This window comes from Numenius arquata, chromosome 20 (genome assembly GCF_964106895.1).
Source record: "Numenius arquata chromosome 20, bNumArq3.hap1.1, whole genome shotgun sequence".
In the NCBI taxonomy this organism is placed as follows: Eukaryota; Metazoa; Chordata; class Aves; order Charadriiformes; family Scolopacidae; genus Numenius; species Numenius arquata.
The window spans coordinates 4629130-4651774 of record NC_133595.1 but is presented as its reverse complement, the minus strand read 5'-3'; the positions used below and the strand labels follow the sequence as shown (position 1 = coordinate 4651774).

General features: G+C 40.4%; 1 protein-coding gene across 3 annotated transcripts in view; it reads right to left on the bottom strand.

The window, feature by feature from the left end:
- Positions 1 to 5272: 5272 nt before the first annotated feature.
- The window catches only part of CTNNBIP1 (catenin beta interacting protein 1), a 33468-nt gene continuing 16095 nt past the window's right edge, over positions 5273 to 22645 (bottom strand). For 2 of the 3 annotated variants that reach the window (XM_074161549.1, XM_074161550.1), the window contains 3 exons: positions 19953 to 20074; positions 19374 to 19464; positions 5582 to 7910 (listed from right to left, as the gene is read on the bottom strand). In XM_074161549.1, the coding sequence (XP_074017650.1) occupies positions 7852 to 7910; positions 19374 to 19464; positions 19953 to 20048 (246 nt within the window). In that variant the 5' untranslated portion in view covers positions 20049 to 20074 and the 3' untranslated portion in view covers positions 5582 to 7851. Of the gene's footprint in view, positions 7911 to 19373; positions 19465 to 19952; positions 20075 to 22645 lie in introns of all 3 variants that reach the window. The other variant, XM_074161547.1, reaches the window with a different exon arrangement.

The following is a 22645-nucleotide window of genomic DNA, read 5'->3' as shown; positions in this document are numbered from 1 at the left end:
CCCAATCCTGCACGTGGAATGTTGCTTATGATCCATAAGTGATATCTATCTAATAGCACTTGTGCTTCAGAGGTGGTTCTGTGGCTTTGCTCTACAACAACCCGACACAGTTGAATTTAATGCTCCTTCTGAGCTGAACTCAAGGTGTTGACTTTAAGCTGTGAGCAACTACCAGGTCTAGGATCTTAGTACGTCAAACACCTCATTAGCTGTGATCCATCTCACCAGTACTTAAGCCACGGTGCTTTTTCTGACAGATTCTCTATTTAAACCTCTAAGGCCAGAGGAAAGGTTGTTCCCTACAGGAGGATATGAGCTGTGAATCGTCACATACGTAGCGGTGTTGCTATGCTAGTCTACTGTTTACTATAACAGGTACATACCTGAGCTCTGCCAGTTCTGTCTGCAAAACCCTTAGAAAGCCTTTCCTGTTTGTTACTGGTCTGTAGTTAATCTCAACAATTCTCCAGTTATCTAGGCCTTGCCGCCTCCTTTTGACAATGGCACTGAAAGTGAAAAGATTTCGTTTAATTCCCTGCATCGCTCCAATCCTCTGACACCTAGACATTGCTACATTTTGAGGAGGTAAAAAAAAGGAATCAAGTCAAAATGACCATGTAGCCAGGAGAAGTGCAAATGTCCCCTTTAGTTTCAGAAGACCACGACCTGAGGGTGAAGGCCAGACTAAAACAAAAGGCTGTACTCTATGCCCATATGGCAGGAGCAACTAAGCATGGTACAGAACCAGCACGCAGCACAGCTCCTTTTAGAGGGAGGCTGTGAAGTCTGGTGCTGCTGGCGAGGCAAGTTGAAAGCTTAAGATTCTGTCTAGTTTAATTACCATCTTTCTCCAGGCTCAGAGAAGCTTATGAGAATACGCTTCCACCTACAGGAATTCATCCATTCCAGACCTGTCCTTATCTTCCTCCTCACGCACCCTTAGAGATTGAGCAGCATCTAGCCATTAAAAAATAACCCATAAAATAGAGGCTGCACTGTGACCTGTTCTACTTGGCAGGACAAAACTCCATGCCCAGCTGTGACCAGGCACAGACATCAGGCATTCACTGCAGCCATCGATCAGGGGACACACAGTTAATGTCTGTCTGCTGCAGGCACTCGAGGTACATGACAAAAGACGGAAAGAAAATGCTTGGCTGCCACTGTCCACTCCAATCACATTCAATGCAATTTACACTGTGCACCCTGATTAGGAGGTCACACGTAAAGCTGAAAATGGATTACAGTGCACAGTCAGCAGCAACACAAGCTTCTTCCCCTGCTTCATGGGATAAATGTATGTATGCAATAAAAAAAAACACCCAAAGTTACTCTCTTCTGAAGCAGCACCCTTCCTCTGAAATCACAGAAAGCTTTCCATCCCTTCACACAGCTAAAAACCCAAAACTAACCCCCCAAACCATCAGTGACAAAGCAGTGAAACCGTCATAGTCCTCACTCTACATTATAAAGACACCAACTAGTTCCAGGGACATCCTCCCTTGCTGCTGCAGCTGAACACAGGGCTCCCGTTTACAAACTAGACACGATTAAGCTCCATTTCAGTTCCAGTCACAAGTTGCTCTGCAGTCTTGGATCACGATGATGCATTTGGCTTCTCTGGAGGGAAAGATTATGGGCAGGAAACAAAAGCGACTTTTGAGGTCTCGTGGCAGCTTAAAACCAAACCCCACAGGTAGAACATCTAAAGAGCAAGGCTTTAGGAGCCACGTCCTTATTCTGGTGTATCTCTCCATCGAACCTTGATCGGAACTTATCCAGTTCAACTCATCTCACAAAGTCTCCCTCACTTTCAGAAAAATATTTTCAGAACAATCATCCTTCTTTCTTACATCAGTTGGAATATTGCAAGCATCAGGACAGCACCCAGTTATGGCCATAGACTGTATCTGAGAAAAGCAGCAAAATCACTTTCACTTGACTGCAAGATGGGAATGTGTTTTATGTGACACGTGGACTACAGTGTAAACACCAAACCCTGCATGCTTGAATAATTATAACTTGAGGAACTTAATTATGATTTGTGCCTTCCAAAATTTGAAGTTAGGTATAGAAAAGTGGTGTGCAGTGCAAGTAAAACACAGGGAACGAACTGTTTATTTGGGGCTAAGACCCTAACAGTTAAGCCCAGAACATTATTAAATACCTATTCAAACATAACTCTGGCTAAATGGGTCCCTAATATTGTAAGGCTCTCAACTCAGAACATGGATCTAACCTTAGGATTGAGATCAACCAACGTCAAGCAACAGGTTAATCAGAAGTATTTTAGAGCCTTGGAAAAAGTAGTTATTAGCCACCTGTGTTACTCACAGAGCAGGTAAAGGGCCTTTTCCTCTGGGGGGTTGCAAAGAGCTCAGGTGCTGGGTAGCAACGACACTCACAACACATGGGGAGAGTCTGCTTGCTATGAACCCAGCATCTCCAGCTGCTCCCATCAAGGCTACAGAAGGGACCTTCCGACCCCGTAGGGATTGCTGGATTTGTAATTGCATCAAAAAAGGGCAGCAATAATCACCTATGGTGAAAAACTAAAGAAAAGTATAGATGCATCAGTGCACACCTGGGTTGTTTGTTACTACTGTAATTGTTAAACAAAGGCTGAAAGTTTATTTTCTGAGTTTCACAGGCCTCTGGTCACAGATTAGCATTTAGTAGCAAGGAGAGTTAACCCAGAAAATGTCAAGACAGCAAAGAACTCTGTGCATATAACTATTTCATGCTGATACATGAGGCAACTTGTGAGCCCGCCAGGTTAGAAAGCTTTTAAAAAAAATATATAAAATTTCTCTTTTCCAAAATAAACAATCCCCAAAATTGAAGTGCTTCAGGCTACAAAGGAAACTAGCCAGGTTGTTTATAACATACTGCAGGAATTCTGCTTACGGCAAATCAGCTGCAAAGAAAATGAAAGCAGAGCTCAGAAGACAGAAGGTGATTTCTTTCCTGTCTTTGTATGGGAACCTAATACAGTCTGACAGGGAATAGATTCCAGCTCCTCTCTTACCTTGGTAACTAACAACAATGCTCCTCCCTGTATACAGCCCTTTTCTACATGTAAAACTGTGAAAAGCATCAGTAACAAGAGGAGGTTAAAGGGAAACTGGTGCAAAGTGTCTGCAGAGACTTGCTGTATTCACACAGCAAGTCCCAGGCAGATCTGGAAGAGCCACAACAATCCAGTGACCTATTTACTGCCGCTTGGAAGAAGTCACAGGATACGCAGGGTACAAAATCTGCAGGATGCAAGCCCTACAACTACACCTGAGGTCGCAGGAAAATAGTCCAGCCAGCAAACAGCTATCAGCACTATGCCTGGCTCATGACTACCAAAATCTGACACATTTTAACACCCTAGAAGCTTTATGGAAATAATTCATCCAGGCCTAACTGACATGTTCCTTAACACTACTCTGCAGCAGAAGGTGAAATGCAAGAAGCGAAAACACTTATCTAAAAGATAATAAAAAATAAATGTTACTTGCTGTTGATGCTGTGAAGAGGGAAGGATTTGCCCTGCACACCCCACAGACTGACTGCAGCGCCGGGGAACACACAGTTCCAGTTTCACTCAAGTGTTGAACAGGCTGATGCTGACGCTATGTGTACACCGTATTGCAATCCCTCGATTTAAAAACCAACTGCATTCAGCAAATATCCCACCAAGGCAACAACTGTGCAACACGTTACTGCTCCTGTTCCTCTTACACCAAAAACAACTATTCTGCAATTTTAACAAAGCTTCTTAAAAGCTCTTTATTAATAACTAAGCTTTGGAATACTTCATTACTGATGAGTACCAGTGGGAAGAGATGCTTACTCACTACGGACTCTTTCTTTTGTAGAGACTGAATACAACTGAAGATTTCTTAAGCCTCCAGAAATTGTTCATACTGCACTGTTGGTTTCTGCTGGCTCCGACACCCCGCAGCCTTATTTGCTGTCAGCTCTGCCACACAGTCCTTCAGGAAGCAAGAGACCAAACAGAAAGCTGAAGGACCTATCTTAAAATAATCCCAATCATGCATTCCCCTCAGTGTCCCGGCACTCAGTATCTTTCATATAAATTTTTGATTCAAGGCTTTCAACTTCTGGCCTTGATTATTTTTTCTCCTCTTGCATTATAAAACACCGATAACTTTAAAGATGGCACTGCTCTATTCTTCTAACACATTCTCAACACCCATAGAAATTTATCCCACACATGACCCTCAAGTCTTATTTAGGATGATCTCTTCTGTAGGTGACAAGGGTCTTTGAATTTCATGGGCCATTTAACCTTTAGCCCTCACCAGAACTATTTAGGCTGCTGGTGAAGTAGAAATATAGACCTTCAGAAACTGAAACAGATTTAATGGTAAAGCATTAGAAACTTTCACACGGGCCACTGAACAGCCAAGAGAAGGAGACAACTTACAGTAACTACTTACCTTACAAAGGAAAGGGAACAAGAAATCCAAGGAGCTTATTTTATTTTATTAGCGGTCCAGCCTCTTTCAGGCAATAGCTCCTTCCAAAAGTTGCTGCGCCACCAGCTCATATGTTCCATTACTCCAGGGTTTATTTTAGGACCTGGGAGAATCAATCTAAAGGCCTATGTGAATGGTGGAATCTCATTTTCATTCACAATGGGCAATGCTCACAGATACAATGACCTACCGACAAGTACAGCAATTGCCACCCATCTGGAGAGAGATGAGAGGAGTATCTGATTCGGCTCTAAATCTTTTCCTCAAGCTTTGGAAAACAGTGTGTTGGGAGAGGTTGTTGACGAGCTTGGTAAGAGATGAAGTACAAGAGCACATTTTGAGTATCTAAAGGAACATTTCTCCCAAGATAACCGCCCAAAGGATGTGTGCTTTTTTGGAAGATGCCTCTTAAGTTTTTCCGTTCCCTTACTGAACGCCTTAAGCACTATTTGGCTGGTAGTTGAACTATTCAGCCTTTTCTACTTACAAATATATTTCAATTTAGATTTATACTCACCTTTGATCCCTAAAACATTAGATTTCTTATTTTTAATCAGTAATGGTTTGCTTGAGGAGGCAAAAGCACAAAAGTAAAGCTAGAGAAATGTGTACATACAATAACCACGTGAACCATGCTGATGTATTCTGTGCACATTTCTCTACCTCCCAATTAATCCAGGCACCACAGCGGTAATAGGATTTAGTTTTCATAGCAAGAAGATAAATACTTAGAAATATAATTCAAGGGGAATATCGGAAAGCTCTCTTGTCCACTACTTTCTCCCTGGTTTATATATGAATTCTTTATTATAAATCTTCTAGCCCCGGTTTAAAGTTAAGAAATTGCCAGCGGGGAGGGTGCAAAGGTAACGAAGCAAGCACAAATATTCTCAAGAGACTCCATCTCCTCCAGTTTCTGAATCCCAGATCACGTCGTTATACAACACATCGCCATTGCTCAATAAATCCTTCTCAACATATTACTCAAGACTCCGAGTTTGGGAGTCTAAATGGAAGTTTTCCACAAAGGTGAGGCACGTATTTTCCATTTGACAGTTGAGCAATATAATAAATCAATAAGAAACAAGAGGAGCTATTAAAAACTGTATTTCTCCCCCCCCCCAGCAGTTACATTTTTAGTGAAAAGATTAAACCACATAAACACTTCACTTTTCTCCTCAAAAAGATTTAACAGCTCAGAAATGCCATAGATACACATGGAGGATGCATGTTAGCTTGACAAGGACAGGCCACCACAACCCAGCCCACTCCTTCCAGCCAGTGGCCAGAAACACACACAGCCCCTCAAATTAACCCTTTAGGGGCCGCCCCCCCTTTGCGCCAAAGATAACATTAAAGTGCCTCTTGGGCAACCAGGTCAAAATTTCAACGATCTTTTGGGCTTATTCCTGGTTTATTTTAATAAAGAAATTTCTTAGCCATCCCCAACAAACAGGGGTAAAAGATTTACTTTCACATTGATCTTTACAAAGCTGCAACTGAATCAAAAAGGATCTTTTTCACAAATAGATGTACAGTTGTTCTCATTACACAGTATTTATTTGCTCAAGATCACTTCCCTCCTCGTGCTCACAAGTCCGTTCTTCCTTTTGCATATGTTCCATGGTTTCTCTCAAGCTTCTTCCCCATTTTGAGCCCATAACAGCATCCTGTCATCATAATTTCTTGCCATGAAAACAGTCACATTGTCACAGTCAGATTCTGGAATTGTTACTTCAAATAATTAGCAAACATATGAAAGGAACCGGGAACAGGTGAATGGAGTTCTGCTTTAATAGATTTTGAAACATCTTAGAGTCAGTGCAACCCACAGGAAAATCAAGAAGTATTGTAAAAATGACCTGCACATACGAGAGAAAATGAAGTGCTAGGCTTTTTTAGGCAGCAGTGCTAGAAGTGTTATGTGCAGATTCCTGAACAGTCAGTGCACTTCGGGAATTCCACTGCAGGTTTTTCAGTTTGTAAATGCGCGCGTGTGTGTGTGTGTGTGTGTTTTAAGGCCCTGCACCTACTAACAGAGTAAACCTCAGTGTCACCTGTACACTCACTACTGGACAGCTTAACCCAGCGCTACTGCCTCTTGGAACAGTGCCTGAAGATGGTGTTCTTATCTTAGGGTCCAGATTATCTCCGTATCACCAAACGGTTGCAAGGAGCCAAACCACATGCAGTTTTTCAAGTGACTAGAAACTTAGTTTATTAAAGCCCAGTGCAAGTTGGATCTATGGTAACGATCATTAACTTTTCCTTATGCGAGAGCTAGTCTTGTGCAGCAATCAAAGGGTTAAAGTGGAACTATATGTAGTATTTTAAACAAGTTCACATACTCTCTATACAAATTTGGCAAATTCATGTCACAGCCATAGATCTCGTTCTTGCAATTCCTGCAAAATATCTACAGCTCCTCTGTCAGAAGCAAAGAGAGAAGCCACCTGAACAGCCAGGTCTACCAGGAGTTCGTGGTAGAGCCCACCCGGCAGCACAGAACGGCTGGTGATCTCCCTGTTCCAGCTAAAACAGGTAGATTTATTGAACTAAATATGCTTTCGACACAATGCTCCCAAAGGAGCCCGAGGCCACAGAGCAGATGAGTATGGAAAAACTGATTGCATCAGAAACGCTGCAGCCAACAGGAAATCAAACACATGATCTCAAAGCCAATCAAAAAAATAAAACCAACCCAAAAAAGCAAGCATTTATATGTGTGTAGATGTAATAAATATTGCAAAGCACGTTTGTCTTTTTCCCCCCCCAAGTCAGTAAGTATAAAGAAATAACCAATGCACCAAAACCATCAGCTTTCTGCAATGAAAATGTCGAAGTCAGCAAAATACCTGCAAGCAACTGAAGAGAAAGCATTTGCATTGTCAACCAATCACAAGTTGCTTCCAGTTCTATGCAGCCAAATCAAACCCTCTTCAAATTCACAAGTTTGACCTAAATAAGCACCACAGCATGAAAAGCTTCTTTAGAAGTAGGATGTCAAGAGACTTTCTTTAAAATATAAAATAAAATGTGAGATAAAAGGTTTTCATTGGTCAAGTTTGAAAAACTGTCTTCCGTTAGCCAATCACAGTCTGTCCCTTTGAGCCAATCAAAACCACACCTTTAGGTTTGTCCTTAATTAACACAGCCCAGCTGAGTAGCAAAAACTTACAGGAATAGACGGCTGTGAGATGCATTCTGAGGGTTGGGCGAAGGGAAACAAAATTACAAAGGAGAAGGAATAGCAAGGAACAATTAGGGTGGGCAAAGGAACTTATTAATGCTCAGCCATCCTCCTCTAGCTTCAGGAATCTCACTGTCCTCTCTAGGTCTGTGTTGTTCAGGTATCCCGTAGTTACTGTCTTCTGTCTTCTGTCTCTGATCTGGAAAATGCCATCACAACGTCCTCAGCACCTGTAATGACAACAGATACAGGAAAACGTGTGCCACAATTACTTCCTTTAACGAACTGGGGGTAGATGCACTACCCAAACTGCTGTTCTACACATCCATGACATCAATGGGAAAGGAGAAAGAGGACAGAAATAACAATGTCCTGTGTTTTCTTATTTTTCTGGGACTGGAATCTGAAGTGGTCTAAACATCTCAACAGTAGATTTAAAATGATCCTTTGCAAGCCTAAGGAAATAAATTTGTTTTTAAAGAAAACCAAGAATTCCTTGCTTTCACATATTCCTAAGAAGCAAGATTTAAAAAAAATTAAGTTCATAGGATTGTCACCACAGGCATGTAGAGATAATCTTTTTTTCTGGTTTCATTGCCCTGTAAACTCTGGCACGGCATAAGAGACTTACGGAGCTTCTCTGAAGTATAAGGAACTCAACCGTTCAATAAAATTCGTACTGCTCTATGCATCACATTGTCCTTTTAAAATGACATTTAAATGTTCTTTACTTTATCTTTACATCTAGATATTCATTACCCTTTGCTTTTAAGAATAAAAATTGTTTTAAACAGGCCAGCTGAATGGTTTTTGCTTTTCTCCCCCCACCACTGAAAATCACTTAAACAGCCTTCATAAACTAACATGTCTTGAAAATGTTCCACTCTCTAATGGAAGCGCAGTATTTTCTTTCAAACTGGAGGCTTCCATTTGCCCAGGGAACAGACACAGCTTTGCGAAGTAATGCTTTTATCCTTAGCCTGAAGAAATCTTTTCCAGAAGAATTCAGTGTGTGGACTTTCTCAGTTATTAGATTATTTTTTTTCCCCTTCAATTGAGGCTATCAACTGTGTATAATTACCAACAAAACCCATGTCCCCTAAGCACAGAAAGATGTTATTACCTTCCTATAACCATCTCCAAGTCTTTAGAAACTCATGTGGTCTTTCAAGTGGGCATTTATAGCAGAAAGACCTGAATGGCTTGAGAATCACGTCTGATACAGGCTTGTAAAGTACATTCCATGCTAAGCTCTCATTCTTCAAAAAGATACCTTGAGATCTTCAGAGAAAAAAAAAAAATCAATCAGCTCTCTGGACTTTAACTATAGAGCGTGGCCCAACAGGCACTTAAAAAGTAATGTCTTCAGGACAATATGGAAATAAAAATACATCATACATTATCGTCAAAGCAGTGGTTTAAATCAATCTCCCTAGTTTAGACAAGAACTTGAAAACAACCCTGAAGGGCTGAGTGCAATATTTTTAATTTCTGCAAAAAATTTGATCCCTGAGAAAGTCAGATAAAAGTAAACGCTTCTTTCATCTCTAGGTGCTCTAACAGCATTTATCTAACTGATTAGAAACTGAGATGAATCCTCCAGTCACTGCCTATATAATTTCTAAAAATGATTTCCTCCATTCAAATGATCCTCAGTGTTTAAGTGCAACAGATGACTCACAGTGACCGTTTTGGCCTTCATTAATTAATTCAGTCTGCTTGGGATAATTTTGCTTAACAAGTTTCTCTTCAAAGCTTCTATTAAAGGATTAGACAACAAAGTAAGGAATGCCCAGAGCAACGCCGCCTGCCTGTCCCACTCAGGTAACTGATCAGCTCCATAGAACTGGACGGAGCATCAGCACATAAAAACTCTCCAGTCTCTTACTTGAAGCTTATCAAAAAGCAGATTTCAGCTTTGTGCCCCGAGCAACTTCTGCCTATACACCTGCATACAAGGGAAAAGAAAGAGCACTAATAAAAATTCCTCATCTGGTATAGTTATATGAATTCCATTTTTCAGTTAACTAATTTGCTCTTTGGTTGTAATATAGAAGGGAAAGTGGCCAAAAAAAAAGGGGGGAGAAGAGAAGGTTGTAAATTCCCCTTGCTAATATCCTTTAAAAAAATAAATAAATGCTTACGGAACACAACTACATTCCTCTTTATACATTTCAAAACTTATTTGTTATTCGTACTCAAAGGAGGAAATATTAAGGACCAAGCAGCCGTTTGTTTTTCATATGTAGGACCCATATCTTGTAGAACTACATCAAAAAAACTGCTCTGATGCTCCCTCTTGCCAACACTCGGAAGCCCTGCAGTCATCTCCCTTTTCATCTCCCCTCCACTAACTGTTTTTTTCCTTGATCAAAACATAAATGATATATAGCACTAGGATCCAGCTCTGAATTAACAAGTTGCCATGTTGATTTCTTTTTTTAAATGCGTAAGAGCTACCAGCCTCTACAAAAAGAAGCATTTTTATATGCAAGGATTGTGAAAAACAAGTCTATGCTAAAAAGAGGAAGGAGTAAGGACACTTAGAAGTGCTAACAAAGCAAATGCATGTAAAGCATAACCTATGTCACTGTGTCGTCCGTGCATCCTCCTTTTTTCTATGCATCCCCCTTTTTTCCATGCATCCCTTCAAAGCCAGGGAGGCATTGCTATGGGAGCCCAGAGCAGCTGGAGTAGCCTAGCAACCACCAAATCACAGCTGACGTCACATCAGCACAGGAGATGAGATGAGCTGGATTACTTAACAGATGTTGATTGTTTTCCCGGGGTCTCCCCTTCCCACAGTCTAAATATGAAAAAAAAAATAAAATATGTATTTCTTACAAGCATCCTTACAGGTTTCAGGCAGAAAAAGGAAATTTCATTCCAGACAGTCACGCAACCCCCCCCCAAACACACGGGGCAGTATTTCTGCCTGTCCCCAACAGTTCCAGCTCTCGGCACTGTTCCTCCGCACAGCCCTTCAAACACATGACGAGCAGAAATAGCTTTCTGCACGAAGGATGCCGGGAGGGAATTCTGCAGTTCAGTTTTTGGGTTTCACAACCCACGTAGCTAGCGCCGAAGAGCAGGTTCACACTCAGCCAGCTCCTCTTCTCATTTTCTAGGCCCGCTTGGCGCAGCTTCAATACCAGTGTCGCTGTCGATAGAACTTGCCGCTTGCCTGGACTTTGAATAGGAAAAGAGAAGGGAGAATTTCCAGTTCCTTTGAATAGGAAAAGAGAAGGGAGAATTTCCAGTTCCTTTGAATAGGAAAAGAGAAGGGAGAATTTCCTATTTCTTTGAATAGGAATAGAGAAAAAAAAATACAGCTTGTCAATACAACAGAAAAAGCCAAATTTTAACAGTATTCTATTTGGAGGGAGAAGCAAGAGTACAATAAAGAACACGGTGTGAAAATGTGGAAAATGCTTGAATACCTGTAGTATTACTGAATTATTATTATTATGTGCATCCTAAAGGAAGAAGTAGAACAGTGGATGGAGAATGGGTCTAGAATTCGAGATTTTGGTCTTTGACAGCCGAACCTAATGGCACAGTCAGTGTGCAGTACCCCCTGTTTTATCACCGTAACTACATTTTTTAAATTACCCGAATTTGTGAACAAAGTGCATAGGGGTTTTACTATTATTATTATAACAGCATCAAAAAGCATGCTGCCTCTCTGATGTTCTTTAGCACTTTATAATACACGGTGTCACATACGGTACTTTTAAAATTAAGATGGGCAATCAGTACAAGAACCAAGGTGGGTAAACAATTTAAGGAAAGATAATGAATTCTCTTTGAAAGGATAATCATTGGGCTGAAAAGGAGAGTATGACTGCACTTCCTCAACGGTTGGCCTTTGCACCAATTTTACTTAATACTTTCATAAGTGATCCTGGAACAGAAAAGTAGTCATCTATTAATGAAATCTGACAGCAATACAAAGTTAGAAAGTTCAGCCAAAACACCAGGGAGCAACAAAACAATATACAGGAACGAACAGGATGGCAGAGAAGAGCAGAGGTGGCTAAAGGGGTTTAGCTATTCATTTTAGAAAGGAAGAAAAAAACAAAGATCAAGATTAGAAGTGATATATTTCTATGTCCCATGGTAGTTTTAAACAAGATTAGTAAAGAATGTATTTTATGCACAGTTCTTAACAGTTTCATCTCCTGCTCCCTCCTCCTCCTCAGCTCCTAGCTGGTAGAACCGCCAATGTTTTCATTTGCGGGAATTACATTCTAGAGCATTTGCAAGAGCCTCAGGCAATTGCCTTTAAAAAGACAATTTGGTCTATCAAATAAAAGATACTTGCCTACTTTGAAGGTGGTATTAAGTGGGTGGCTACGCCGTGGGCACAACACCCAACAGAACAACATCTTGCAGTAAAGACTCAGGCCTATGACGATTTCTTTTATTCCCACATTAAAGATCCAATTTAATCCTTAGTGAGGTGATGCATTCTTACAGAGAGGAAGCCATCCTTTGCCCAAACAACAGCAGCCACATCGAAAGTTCTTGCAGGCTCTCAAATCTGACACTGGCATGATGTTATGAGTCCAGGACCATCTACTTCACGCCAAAACCGATGGTTCCCAGACAGTGTCAGCCCATCACTTTCAACACATGTATCACTGCCCGCCAAGTACTGCGCCTCACGGCCTTATTTTATATTCACTAACAAAAGAGAGAGTTCATTGTTCAGCACTTCTCCGTTTCATCCAGGAGCACTGTGACTCTTGATTGGGATATGAAAGGCAATAGTATTTCCCAGATCACAGAATGGTTGGAGTTGGAAGGGACCTTGAAGATTATCTAGTTCCAGAACCAGTTTGTCCAGGGGACTTGCAAAAAGGGAAGATACCTTCATGTCCATAAATCAAATAGTTATAATATAATGATGCCACAACCTCTGAAGGGGCCGTTAAGTCCTACTGGTTTTAGCTGAGCATTTCAATGATCTGAAAACAGAATGGAAAACTTCTCTGCTGAACTGGAGTAAGTGAAAGAGTGTAGTAGGCAAGTGACAGGGATACTCTCACCAGTGCTTTCAACCTTCCAGAGGCCACTTGTGGAACATGATTATTTCTGAAGATATCCTGTAGCAAAAAAAAACCCTGGGTGACATTTGTCCAGAAAAAGGCCATCCACACCCTCATTTCTCAGCACAAAAGCAGGTTTTGTTTAAGTCCCGTCCTACAACCCAAGCTATCCAGAGCTAAATGAAACCAATCTAACAAGTCTGCTCATTAAGCAATTCTACAGTCGCCTGTGCTCTTGTACAAATACAAACATTTCCAGAGAATAGAGCAGGGATTTCTATGCGGTGAAAGGAAAGCAGGGATTAAAGTACTAGTGAATAGAGCTTCTGCTGCAGTCCCACTTGGCTCCCACAACGGATGTTTTCTTTCTAATCAAGTAAGAAAAAAATTAAAAAGCAGAGCACAGGTTATAAAGTTAAGCTGCACATTGCCAAAAGCCTGAAACTAAGACAATAGGACGGTGAACCATGTTTACTTTTAGCACATCCTTCCCTGAGCTCTGCACTTCCAGTAATTAATGTATAGAACAATAAAAAAGGCACACTTATACCTGACCTTCTACATTCTATACGTACAACTTCTCTCTCCACAGGCTTCCCTTTTCTGAGCACGAATTTCTACACCGAAACACTTACATATACCCAATAAGATATTCCCCCATCTTCTTTCATGAGCAAAGCATTAATTGCCACAAACTTTCAGACATGCAAATACTTCTCCCACTTCTTCTGCCTTACACTTTCCCACCCTCATCCTTCCTAGAAATTAACAATAATTAACTGGTAGGCCTATGCAAAAAGCAATAGCGACAGTCTTACCCCACTGACTTTCCAAAAAATCCTGCTACAATTATGTTCTGATTTCAGTTGTCTGGATTGCTGAGTTTAGTAGTTCTTCAACACCACTTGGACGTCAGTCTTAGCAAGCCAAGATGATCTGAAGGGCAAACTACTTTATGGCACAGCAGTACTGTAGAGAGCCACTGAGCTCAGCACAGACAACTGCTCATCACCTAAGTTCCAGAAACTGTCACCGAGACGACTGAAGCTCATGCTTTCCACAGCAAGTACTCAGCTGTGGTGACATCCAGGCTGTAGGGTACAAGCTGGACTAAAACCACACTACCTTAACACAAAGACACTAAGTGAAGTGTCTAACAGCTGTAATTTACAAGAGTTCTTTGAATGATGAATAGATACACGCACCTGATTTGTTTGTAGTCACCAGCAAAATGAATTAAACCCGAAAAGCCTTTAGAGATCAGAAGGTTAAGCCTATCATGAAGGTCTGAAGGCTGCCAAATTAAAAAAAAATAAAAAATCTTTACTTCCCTCAAGATCTTTGTATACACACATTTCTTCAATCACCTCCCAGCAAACTATTCTATTCTATCTTCTGAACATTAACTTTTCTCTGAAATTTCCAGCATTAGTATCCTAGTCTGGCATTCTAAAAAAACACCATGTGCTGCCAAGAGGAGGAGCACATTAAAACAAGCCTTGCCTTCCAAAGAATAGAACTACACCGAGAAGGGCTCTATCTCCCTTTCTCCACCACTACCTGATATTTTACAAGTATGGTCCCCCTCCTCAACTCCACAAGCAGCCTGGGTTCGTTTCTAATGCCCTGCCACCCAGAGAATGCCTCTAACCCAGCCCAGGCACGCGTCTGCATCTCAGCGATGCCCTCCCCGAGGGACCAGCTCTCCTCACGAACCAGCACGACACTCCTGTTGCTATAGGAACAGGAGCTGTAATCACCAAGGTCTCAGTATAATTCACATACCACGCTTACTCGCTGCGCAGCTTCCATTTACAGATTTGCCAGAGCAGCGACTTAAGAAAGCCAAGTGCCAGCCTACCATTTAGAAATGTAAATAACTGGCAAACAGGAAATACGTTTTTTTTTTATGCAGAAGATGCTTCTGTGCATATAACTTCCTGAGAGGCATTTTGCACGTATTAAAAATATGTGAGAAAGCCTTAATTTCATCATTTCAAGCTGAAGAAACCTAATGAGTCTGAGCTGCGTTAGTTCTTGCTGCAATGCAGGGAAGACAACTAATATGTTAATATCCCAAAACAGCTCATGATTATATCCACCCTCTGGCATAGACCCTGGTTGAACAGAGATGCCTTTGGGTTCCTCGGTTATTCTTGGAGCCATAAAAACAAAACAACAAACAACCCACAGATGTCAGCTAAAAAGCTCCTTGAGTAAAGAAAAATGCCCTGTATTTTGCACTTCCATATAGGTGTTAACAACATTACAGCGATGATCCAAAAATAAAACCGGTATAAAAAAATGTGAGCATGAGATTAATGTTTAGTCTCTTAATTAATACTAAATTTAGGTATTAAATACATCAGCCTCGAGTTTTATAACTGTTGTTCAGGCTTTCCTGGGTTACCGAGATCTCATCCCCTCTGATAGCAGTTCACCTTTCAATGGATAATAAAATATTTTTAATACATCAGATAAGCCTCATAACTGTCATGGATCCAGACAGTAGCGTTGCACCAGCTGAAGAACAGAATGGGTGAACAGGCCAAAGCATTAATAAAAATAGCTAAAGTATCAGGCTATGAATGGAATCCAGACATCTGCATTGCCTGTATGTTCCTTGCTCTTGGTGGACTACAGCCCGTGAAACAGCATCTGTAGATAAGTGCATCAAAGTCAACACACTCTGGGACTAAGCACTTCCTGAGATTCTGGAATACACTGAAAAAAAAAAAAAAAGAGCAAATAGTGCTGGAATTTAAAATAATAATAAAAATAGATTATTTTAAGACTGGAATCCACGTCCTGGTGATTCAAGATGCCTTCACAGATCTGTTGCTCTAATATAGGCTGTGGCTATCAGTGTAAAGAGCTCAGAAAGATGTGCACTAATGTCAATTTGGTATCTGCTACAGCACTTTATAGAGCCCTGGGCGTATGTCATCATTACCTGATTTACACAAAAGATATTCAGTAATGCAATCAGAACAACTTTGAGCTTCCTGTCGAGAAAATAAGATTCACTTCAACAGTATACAATGTAGGTGCTTTCAAGAGTGAAGGTATTCTAAATGTACATTTCAAATGTAAATGGAGATCTGTAAACAACCCTAAATCACAGTGATTTCGTATGTCTGAACTGATACATTCCTTTTGAAAGCAAGATGGGAAATAAAAAGATAAAGAGTTTAATTTCTCCTCTTCCACAAAATAAGCACAAGCTGAAGGGGAGTCTTAGGCTTCAGGCTTGCTTAAAAATGACTGAGGTATTCTAAGATGCTTCAATCAAAATTCGCAATTAACTTCTATTGCTGAACCCAAAGACAGTAAGCAGAGTATCTTGGAGGAATGTTAAATGCCAACAAGACTGTTATTAACAGTGGCTCACTGAAGGTTTATGGCACAAGCACGTGAATTCATCGGGGACAAGTGTAAACTTCTTTCTTCAATGTAGAGTCACATTGGTGCAAATTATCTATTGGACACGTAGGTTGCAGTGACTCCCTGTGGTCAAACAAATAGACTCAAAGAACCTGACAGATCTTTATCAGAAGCCATAGCAGGGAGCACCACATAGCGATAAGCTCAGCCATCCTGCCCCAGGTAATAACCAGGAGGCCACCAGCCAGCTGAAAAAGAAAAGCATAAAAATAGTACTAGAGGATGTGATACACTTACAAAATTCTAGATCATCCATCCTCTATGCTCTCCCCCCCAAAAAAAACACCTAAAAAACAACAAAAAAAGAAAGGAAACAACCTTTCACTAATTCTGGAGCCAGACCAGAGCATTTTTAAGTGACAATGCAAAAATCTGCAGGTCTATAACAAAGCTTTTAGAGTGCTAAGGCCAAGAACGTCATACCCTTTTTTGGCACAAAATGGGGATATGAAATCAGCTTTCTGCCTTTTGTGTGCCTGCTGGAGGAAAATGACTCTAAAGATAGGTCTGCTCTCAGCCTGACTTGTCCCAATCTGTCCTACTATTGGAAGAAAAGATTGTGAAATGCACTAACTCTTTGTAAGTTACTCCTTAAATAGCAGAAGTTTTAGTTCTTGTGTAAGGCAAGTTGCATAAAGGCAAAAAAAAAAAAGAAAAAAAGTCCTCCAGAGGAGATTCAATGAAAACAGCAGAGAAGTAGGGAAGAAAATTCCTTTAAGCAATCTTGAAGGACACAAAACATTAAAGTGCCTCAGTGTGTGGATTTGGTAAGAGGTTTTTCAGCACAAGGTAATGCCATCTAGTGGAGACAGAATCTCCCTTACGATGACAAATTAGGTACCTCTGCAATTTGTATTCTGTATTTCCAATCATTTCATTATCAACCCTTCCTGTTTCACCAACACCAGGAGACAAAAGGTACAGCCAGACAGCAACAACTGCTGCCGTGTCAGCTACCGTGCTTAAAAGCAAAAAGGAACATCACCGTAACTGACTGTTTGGTTTCCTTAGAAATCTCTCCAGATCTCTAAGTCCTGAGCAATAGCTTATAGTTGCTTCTGTCTATACAGCAAACTGCAGTTTCATCTTTCTCCAAAGGACGAAGGATTTTGCTGGGTTTCCTCATTTTCATTTGTTCTTCATGCTATTCACTATGTAATTTGAAGAGAGAGCATATCTGAATATGAGAAGAACCAACATCCTTTCCCACCACTCTAAATATTGAGCCATCATCTGTCTTTGTTCTTTTTTCCCCTACTAAGAAAAATCTTAATGGTCAGACCACCAGTTTAATTATAATTTGGGAGGATTGAAGGTAGATTGTGGGGTCAAATCTCCCAGGAAAGACAGCAGTCTCTCAGATTAGATCAAAGCAAGCATCAACAGAGAGAACTTCACTTCCCTATGGTCAAAGTTTTTGGAATCATCATGAATTTTAAGAAAAAGATGACAGAAAAAGATCAGTTAGTGTCTGTTCAAATATGGCACAAAGACAACTTTTTGAAGAATGTATGAAGTTCTTACATTTCCTGTATTGCGTGATTAGCGAGTCTAGAAACAGACTAAGTAACTGTTGGTCTCTGTTTTGATTCCATTTAAAAGTTACAACAAAATTCAATTTTTTGTGTCTCCGAAGTGAGAAAAATGTAATTTTGCAAATAACAAAACCAGACAGTTTAGACAGGAAATTTAGATGAAGCTGTGCGGGAGTACAGCCGTACAAAGTATCTGTATCCCCTGGCCGGTGCTCCGATTTTATTATCTCTTCTTTGCCAAAGCGCGGGTAACTGAGCATATATTTTCATTGTGAGAAATGTAACTATTTTAGGGATAACGCTGACAAATGCCAGCTCCAACTAAGACAGTCTTTCTTAAGTTAATGTCTACCTCCGTTTTTGACGAGAAACCAGCAAATTTTTACTTTAGACCAGCAGAAAAGTTAGAGAATTCTGAGCCAAAATATATGAGTATATTTATCTCCATCAGACACTGAGCTATGTGAGGAATGAACACACAGGCTTAAAACCGACGAGCAAGTTTGTGCAGGTTGTGTTTCTAATGGTTTTATAAGTGTCTTAGATCTATATTAAATTTCTGCTCAGCTCAGTTCTTTCCGGCATACACGTCTGACAATACTCCTTCAATACCAAATCCTACATTACGGATGTGATCTGGCACCAGGCCTACGAAGGGGAGGAAGCAAAGATTCAGGTTCAGAAGAGATTAGTCGATTCAGAGCAGCGCCACACAACTGTTCACCAAGACTTTCGCAAAGAATTCCCAAAAGCAGCACATACTTCATGCCCTTAAGGGGAATCTAAACAAACCAAAGCAGATTTGTAAACTTATTTCACATCTACTGCCCCTGTCGGGGAATTATGTTGCGCAAATTAAAGAAATGCAACATGAAACAAGTTCCTCCTATTGCTTGCTCTGAACATTGCACTTCCACACTCATGGAAATGTGAGAAACCAAAGATGTCATTAGATGATTCCTTTTTACTTTGTGAGAAAAGTGTTATCAAGCAACTAGAGTCACAGTAACTAAATTATCATCTACATAAATTGCTTTTGTACTTTGGAAATCCGTATCTACTTTACATCTTATTTTGTTATAAAACTTCCAGTTTATAGTGTGCAAAGAAAGTGCTTGCCACCTCCAGTCTTGTTCCTTTTTAAGCACACATGTCCAGTTTAAGAATAAATCCAACATTTAGATGGAAGTTGTCTTATGCAGATGATTCACAGTGAATACAGTCAGACACACTCAGAACTAGAGAGATCTATGCATACCTGAATTTAACTTCACCTATACCAAAATATCAACCAGGTTAAAATATATTTACATCTCATGTGTTACGTAGAGTAGGAAGCTGTATACATGCATTTAGTTCAAAGGACTTTGGCCATCAATGTTTTGAGTTATCAGAGAGAATAAGATGTTGAGCAGTGCTCTTCATCCTAACGAATCTTGGATATAGCCAAGACTTTACCTGGTGAAATAAAACCGCCTGTTGAACAGTCCACTCTAGCTCTGTTCCAAAGATACAGCAGGCAATGACTTGCAGATCCCAGATTTCAGGAGGGGCTTAAGTGGGTGGCACAGTATTACAGAAATACAGGACCCTAAATTCGCTATCTTCCGAGCCTGTTTTCACAGAATTAAATCAACACAAGGCACACAAAGCCAGTACTCACCCTGATCAATTGAGTGTTGAGGGAGCTGGCTAAGTTGGCTATTCACTACCCCTGCGTACGTGCGCAAGAACTCCTCTTCGCTAGCAGTCAGCTGGAAACGTACAAAGACACAGCAAAAAGGAAAATGAAGAAAGACTGAAGACGTTATCTCCCACTTTCCAATAAGAAACATCACAGTTGCCTCTATCCTGCTCTTCAGCAGTTTAATCTGACTGTTATTTGTGCAAACGATACCACCAGCAAGGACACAGCAGCAAACTGGGACATCATGCACTCATGGAGAGACTCAAAGTAGCCTTAAACCAGTTGCTTTATTTGGCTGTTTTTCCAGTAATTAAAACTTTACTGTATGTAGAGAAATGATCAGATGCTCAGATTTAGTTTCAGGCATCACAAGCCTCATAATATTTAAACAAAAATCAATTGCATTTAACTGCAAATAATGGTTAAATCAATGATGGCTAAAACAATCCAGCAATAAAGCCAGACCGTCACCTGCCCACCCCAGTAAGCACTATCCCAGTTACTACAAAATTGTGTGGAAAGCCACAAAATATGGGCAATGACAGCGCATCTTACATTTGATCCCATCTTCCTCAGCATGAGCAGGACTCTCACTTTCTGCTGAATATACATCTCCTCCGGACTCTTTCCGGGGACGCCCTCACGGTTCATTCCCCTCCTGCCAGCTCCTGGATTTCCTGAAGATAGATGAGAAAAAGACAAACTCACATAGGTAATGGGGTATAATAGGAAAAGTTTCAGTTCCAAACTACCTATTTTTCACCAGTGGGCAGAGCACTTCATAAGCTGGGAAAGTAAGGAATCAGATGCTACATCAAAAGAAATCCTTGAAAATGTGAACAGCTAAATGGGGCGTTACATATGCAACTCAAACATTCAAAGAGGCTGATGCTCACATCCCTACTAGCTCATTATCTGTTGTTACATTACGGCATGAGTAGAAAAAGAGAATTCTAACAACTAGATGAAAGAATCACACCGACAGAAGAGTCTGTGGTTTCGGGTTTTTCCCATAAATAAGCACAACCAGAATGAAAACAGGATGCAAAATGCACAGCCATTAAACCTGCAATGGCTACACAAAAGCTGGATGATCTCTCAACTCTTACGTCTTTCTCCTCTCTTTTATCCTATTTGTATTGTATAAAAAAGGCCCTTGAACTTTTACAAAAGTTAGTACAATTTATAAAATGGTTTTGGAGACAAAGAAGAGTTAAGAGGAGCGGGGAAGCAGTAAAGTTTATCATCCTTTCTCGGATCATTTAAAGGCTAAAGTTTTGCTTTTCTGTTTTAATAAATAATAATTACGTTACGGAATAAACAGACTGTGTTATCTGAAGTCTATAGCACAGACTATGATTATACTTTGTTGTCTGAGTGTCTGGTAATTATTTAAGTTCCAGATTATTTAAGGGTGTTTACCAAGACAAAAAAAAAAAAAATTTGTGTTCAGGCATACTCTTCAGCTACTATTAATAAACATGCTCCAAGGTAATTTTTAAGTCAACAGTAGTAAAAATGTTAACTTCAAATAATACACTAGTAGAGCAGCATAACAAACGAAACCAACGCGTCAGAAGTACTGTGTTGGAGAAATGTAACCTCTATTAAGGAATCTGTGGATGGAGGTGTAAACCAGCCACTCCTCCATCACACACAGCTCAGAGAAGCGGCTCCAGAACAGTTCTCCGATTAGTTTTAATTCACAGAACTGGGTCTGGTCCTATATTAATCTAGAAATCTGCTTTCCTGAACCTTAGTAACCAAGGGAATGCACCACACACAGGTCATGCTTAGTGAAGCCTGTACCACAGCAGTTCAAACACACTGTTTTCCATGTAATGTTTTCCTGTAGTCATTACCAAACTCTCCCCTCTCTTCATTTTCATTAGTACTTTTAAGGGAAAGTAATCTGGGTGTGGAAGCAGTTTAAAATTATATATGGTCCCTCCTGAGTGAGTCAGAAGCAATGCAAACTTCAGTAGCAGCCACTGGGATAGGCTTTACCACCCACATTGCTCAGCACGAAGATAAGAGGAGTAGAAAGTGGAGAAAGCTCCATCACCAGTCCTACTTGCTTAAGTTTCCAGTGGGAAGATTTGCATTATGCTGATTTCCTATAGATGGAAACCTGCAACCCGTAAGCGTGCAAGGTGATCATGTGTTTTGGCTATCAGCAGCAAACTGCTTTTTGGAGAGGGAATAAAACCATCCCATATTTTTGTGTAGTGTCAACTAAAGTAAGTAGATTGGATTATGTCACTAAGCATACACTCCACAGTGCAATTTACTGAGCGCTGACAAGTGATGTCAATAGTGAGACAATTAACAAAACAAGACAGTGAACAAGAGACATTGTTATGCATACACAGAGATTAATACAACAATATACGTTTATCAAGATACCAACTAAGTTTGAAAGGTTGTGACCAGTTCTTAGTATTACACTAATACATACTTTTTTCTTTTTTCCCCCCATTTTTTTCATTTAATACTGTTACTTTTAGAGGGAAGGTGCTGCACAAGTAGCCAAAGGGATCAATTTAGAAAAGAAAAAGCACAACAGCACAAGCCTGAAATGTGCTAACACACCTATCATTTATAAATGGAACAAATTATATGGGGTATCTATCAATAGGTGGCACCACACACAAGGACCAAGAAAATGCCACAGCTGCCCCCATGCCAGCTTGGGAGACCACATTTCAGCATTCCTCTACACATCAGATGTAACAGGAGATTTGTAGTCTATACATGTCATTATTCATCATTTTCCATTATAATAGTCTTCCAGTAGTTTATTAATTTTTCTAACTTTAAAAAGGGGTGATGGAAGTTCCTGTCTAAACCCGGTTCTTCTAAAAAAAACTTCAGCCAAGATGGATTTATCACGAGGCTACCTATTTAAAAGGAAGGATACAAATACTAAAGCCTGGCCCTTCAGTGACTGCTTCACAAAGTTAGTAAGCAACATGGGGGAAAAACAACACTCAATATGGCTAAAAAGCTACCAAAATATATGTACCAATACGTTGAATTAAGATTACAGAGCAACAACGATTTGCCCCTCATACACTGTGCAATTATTTTGGGCAATAGCCTCAGCCACCACAGCTTTTCCCACTCGGTGACGCCAGAGCAGAAAGACAAAAGTCTTAAGACAGTCCTGAGACCCCAGCACGAAAAACTTCACCACATCTGTTCCTGTTACACAAAGCTTTTATAAGACACGGTTTAGGATGACAATA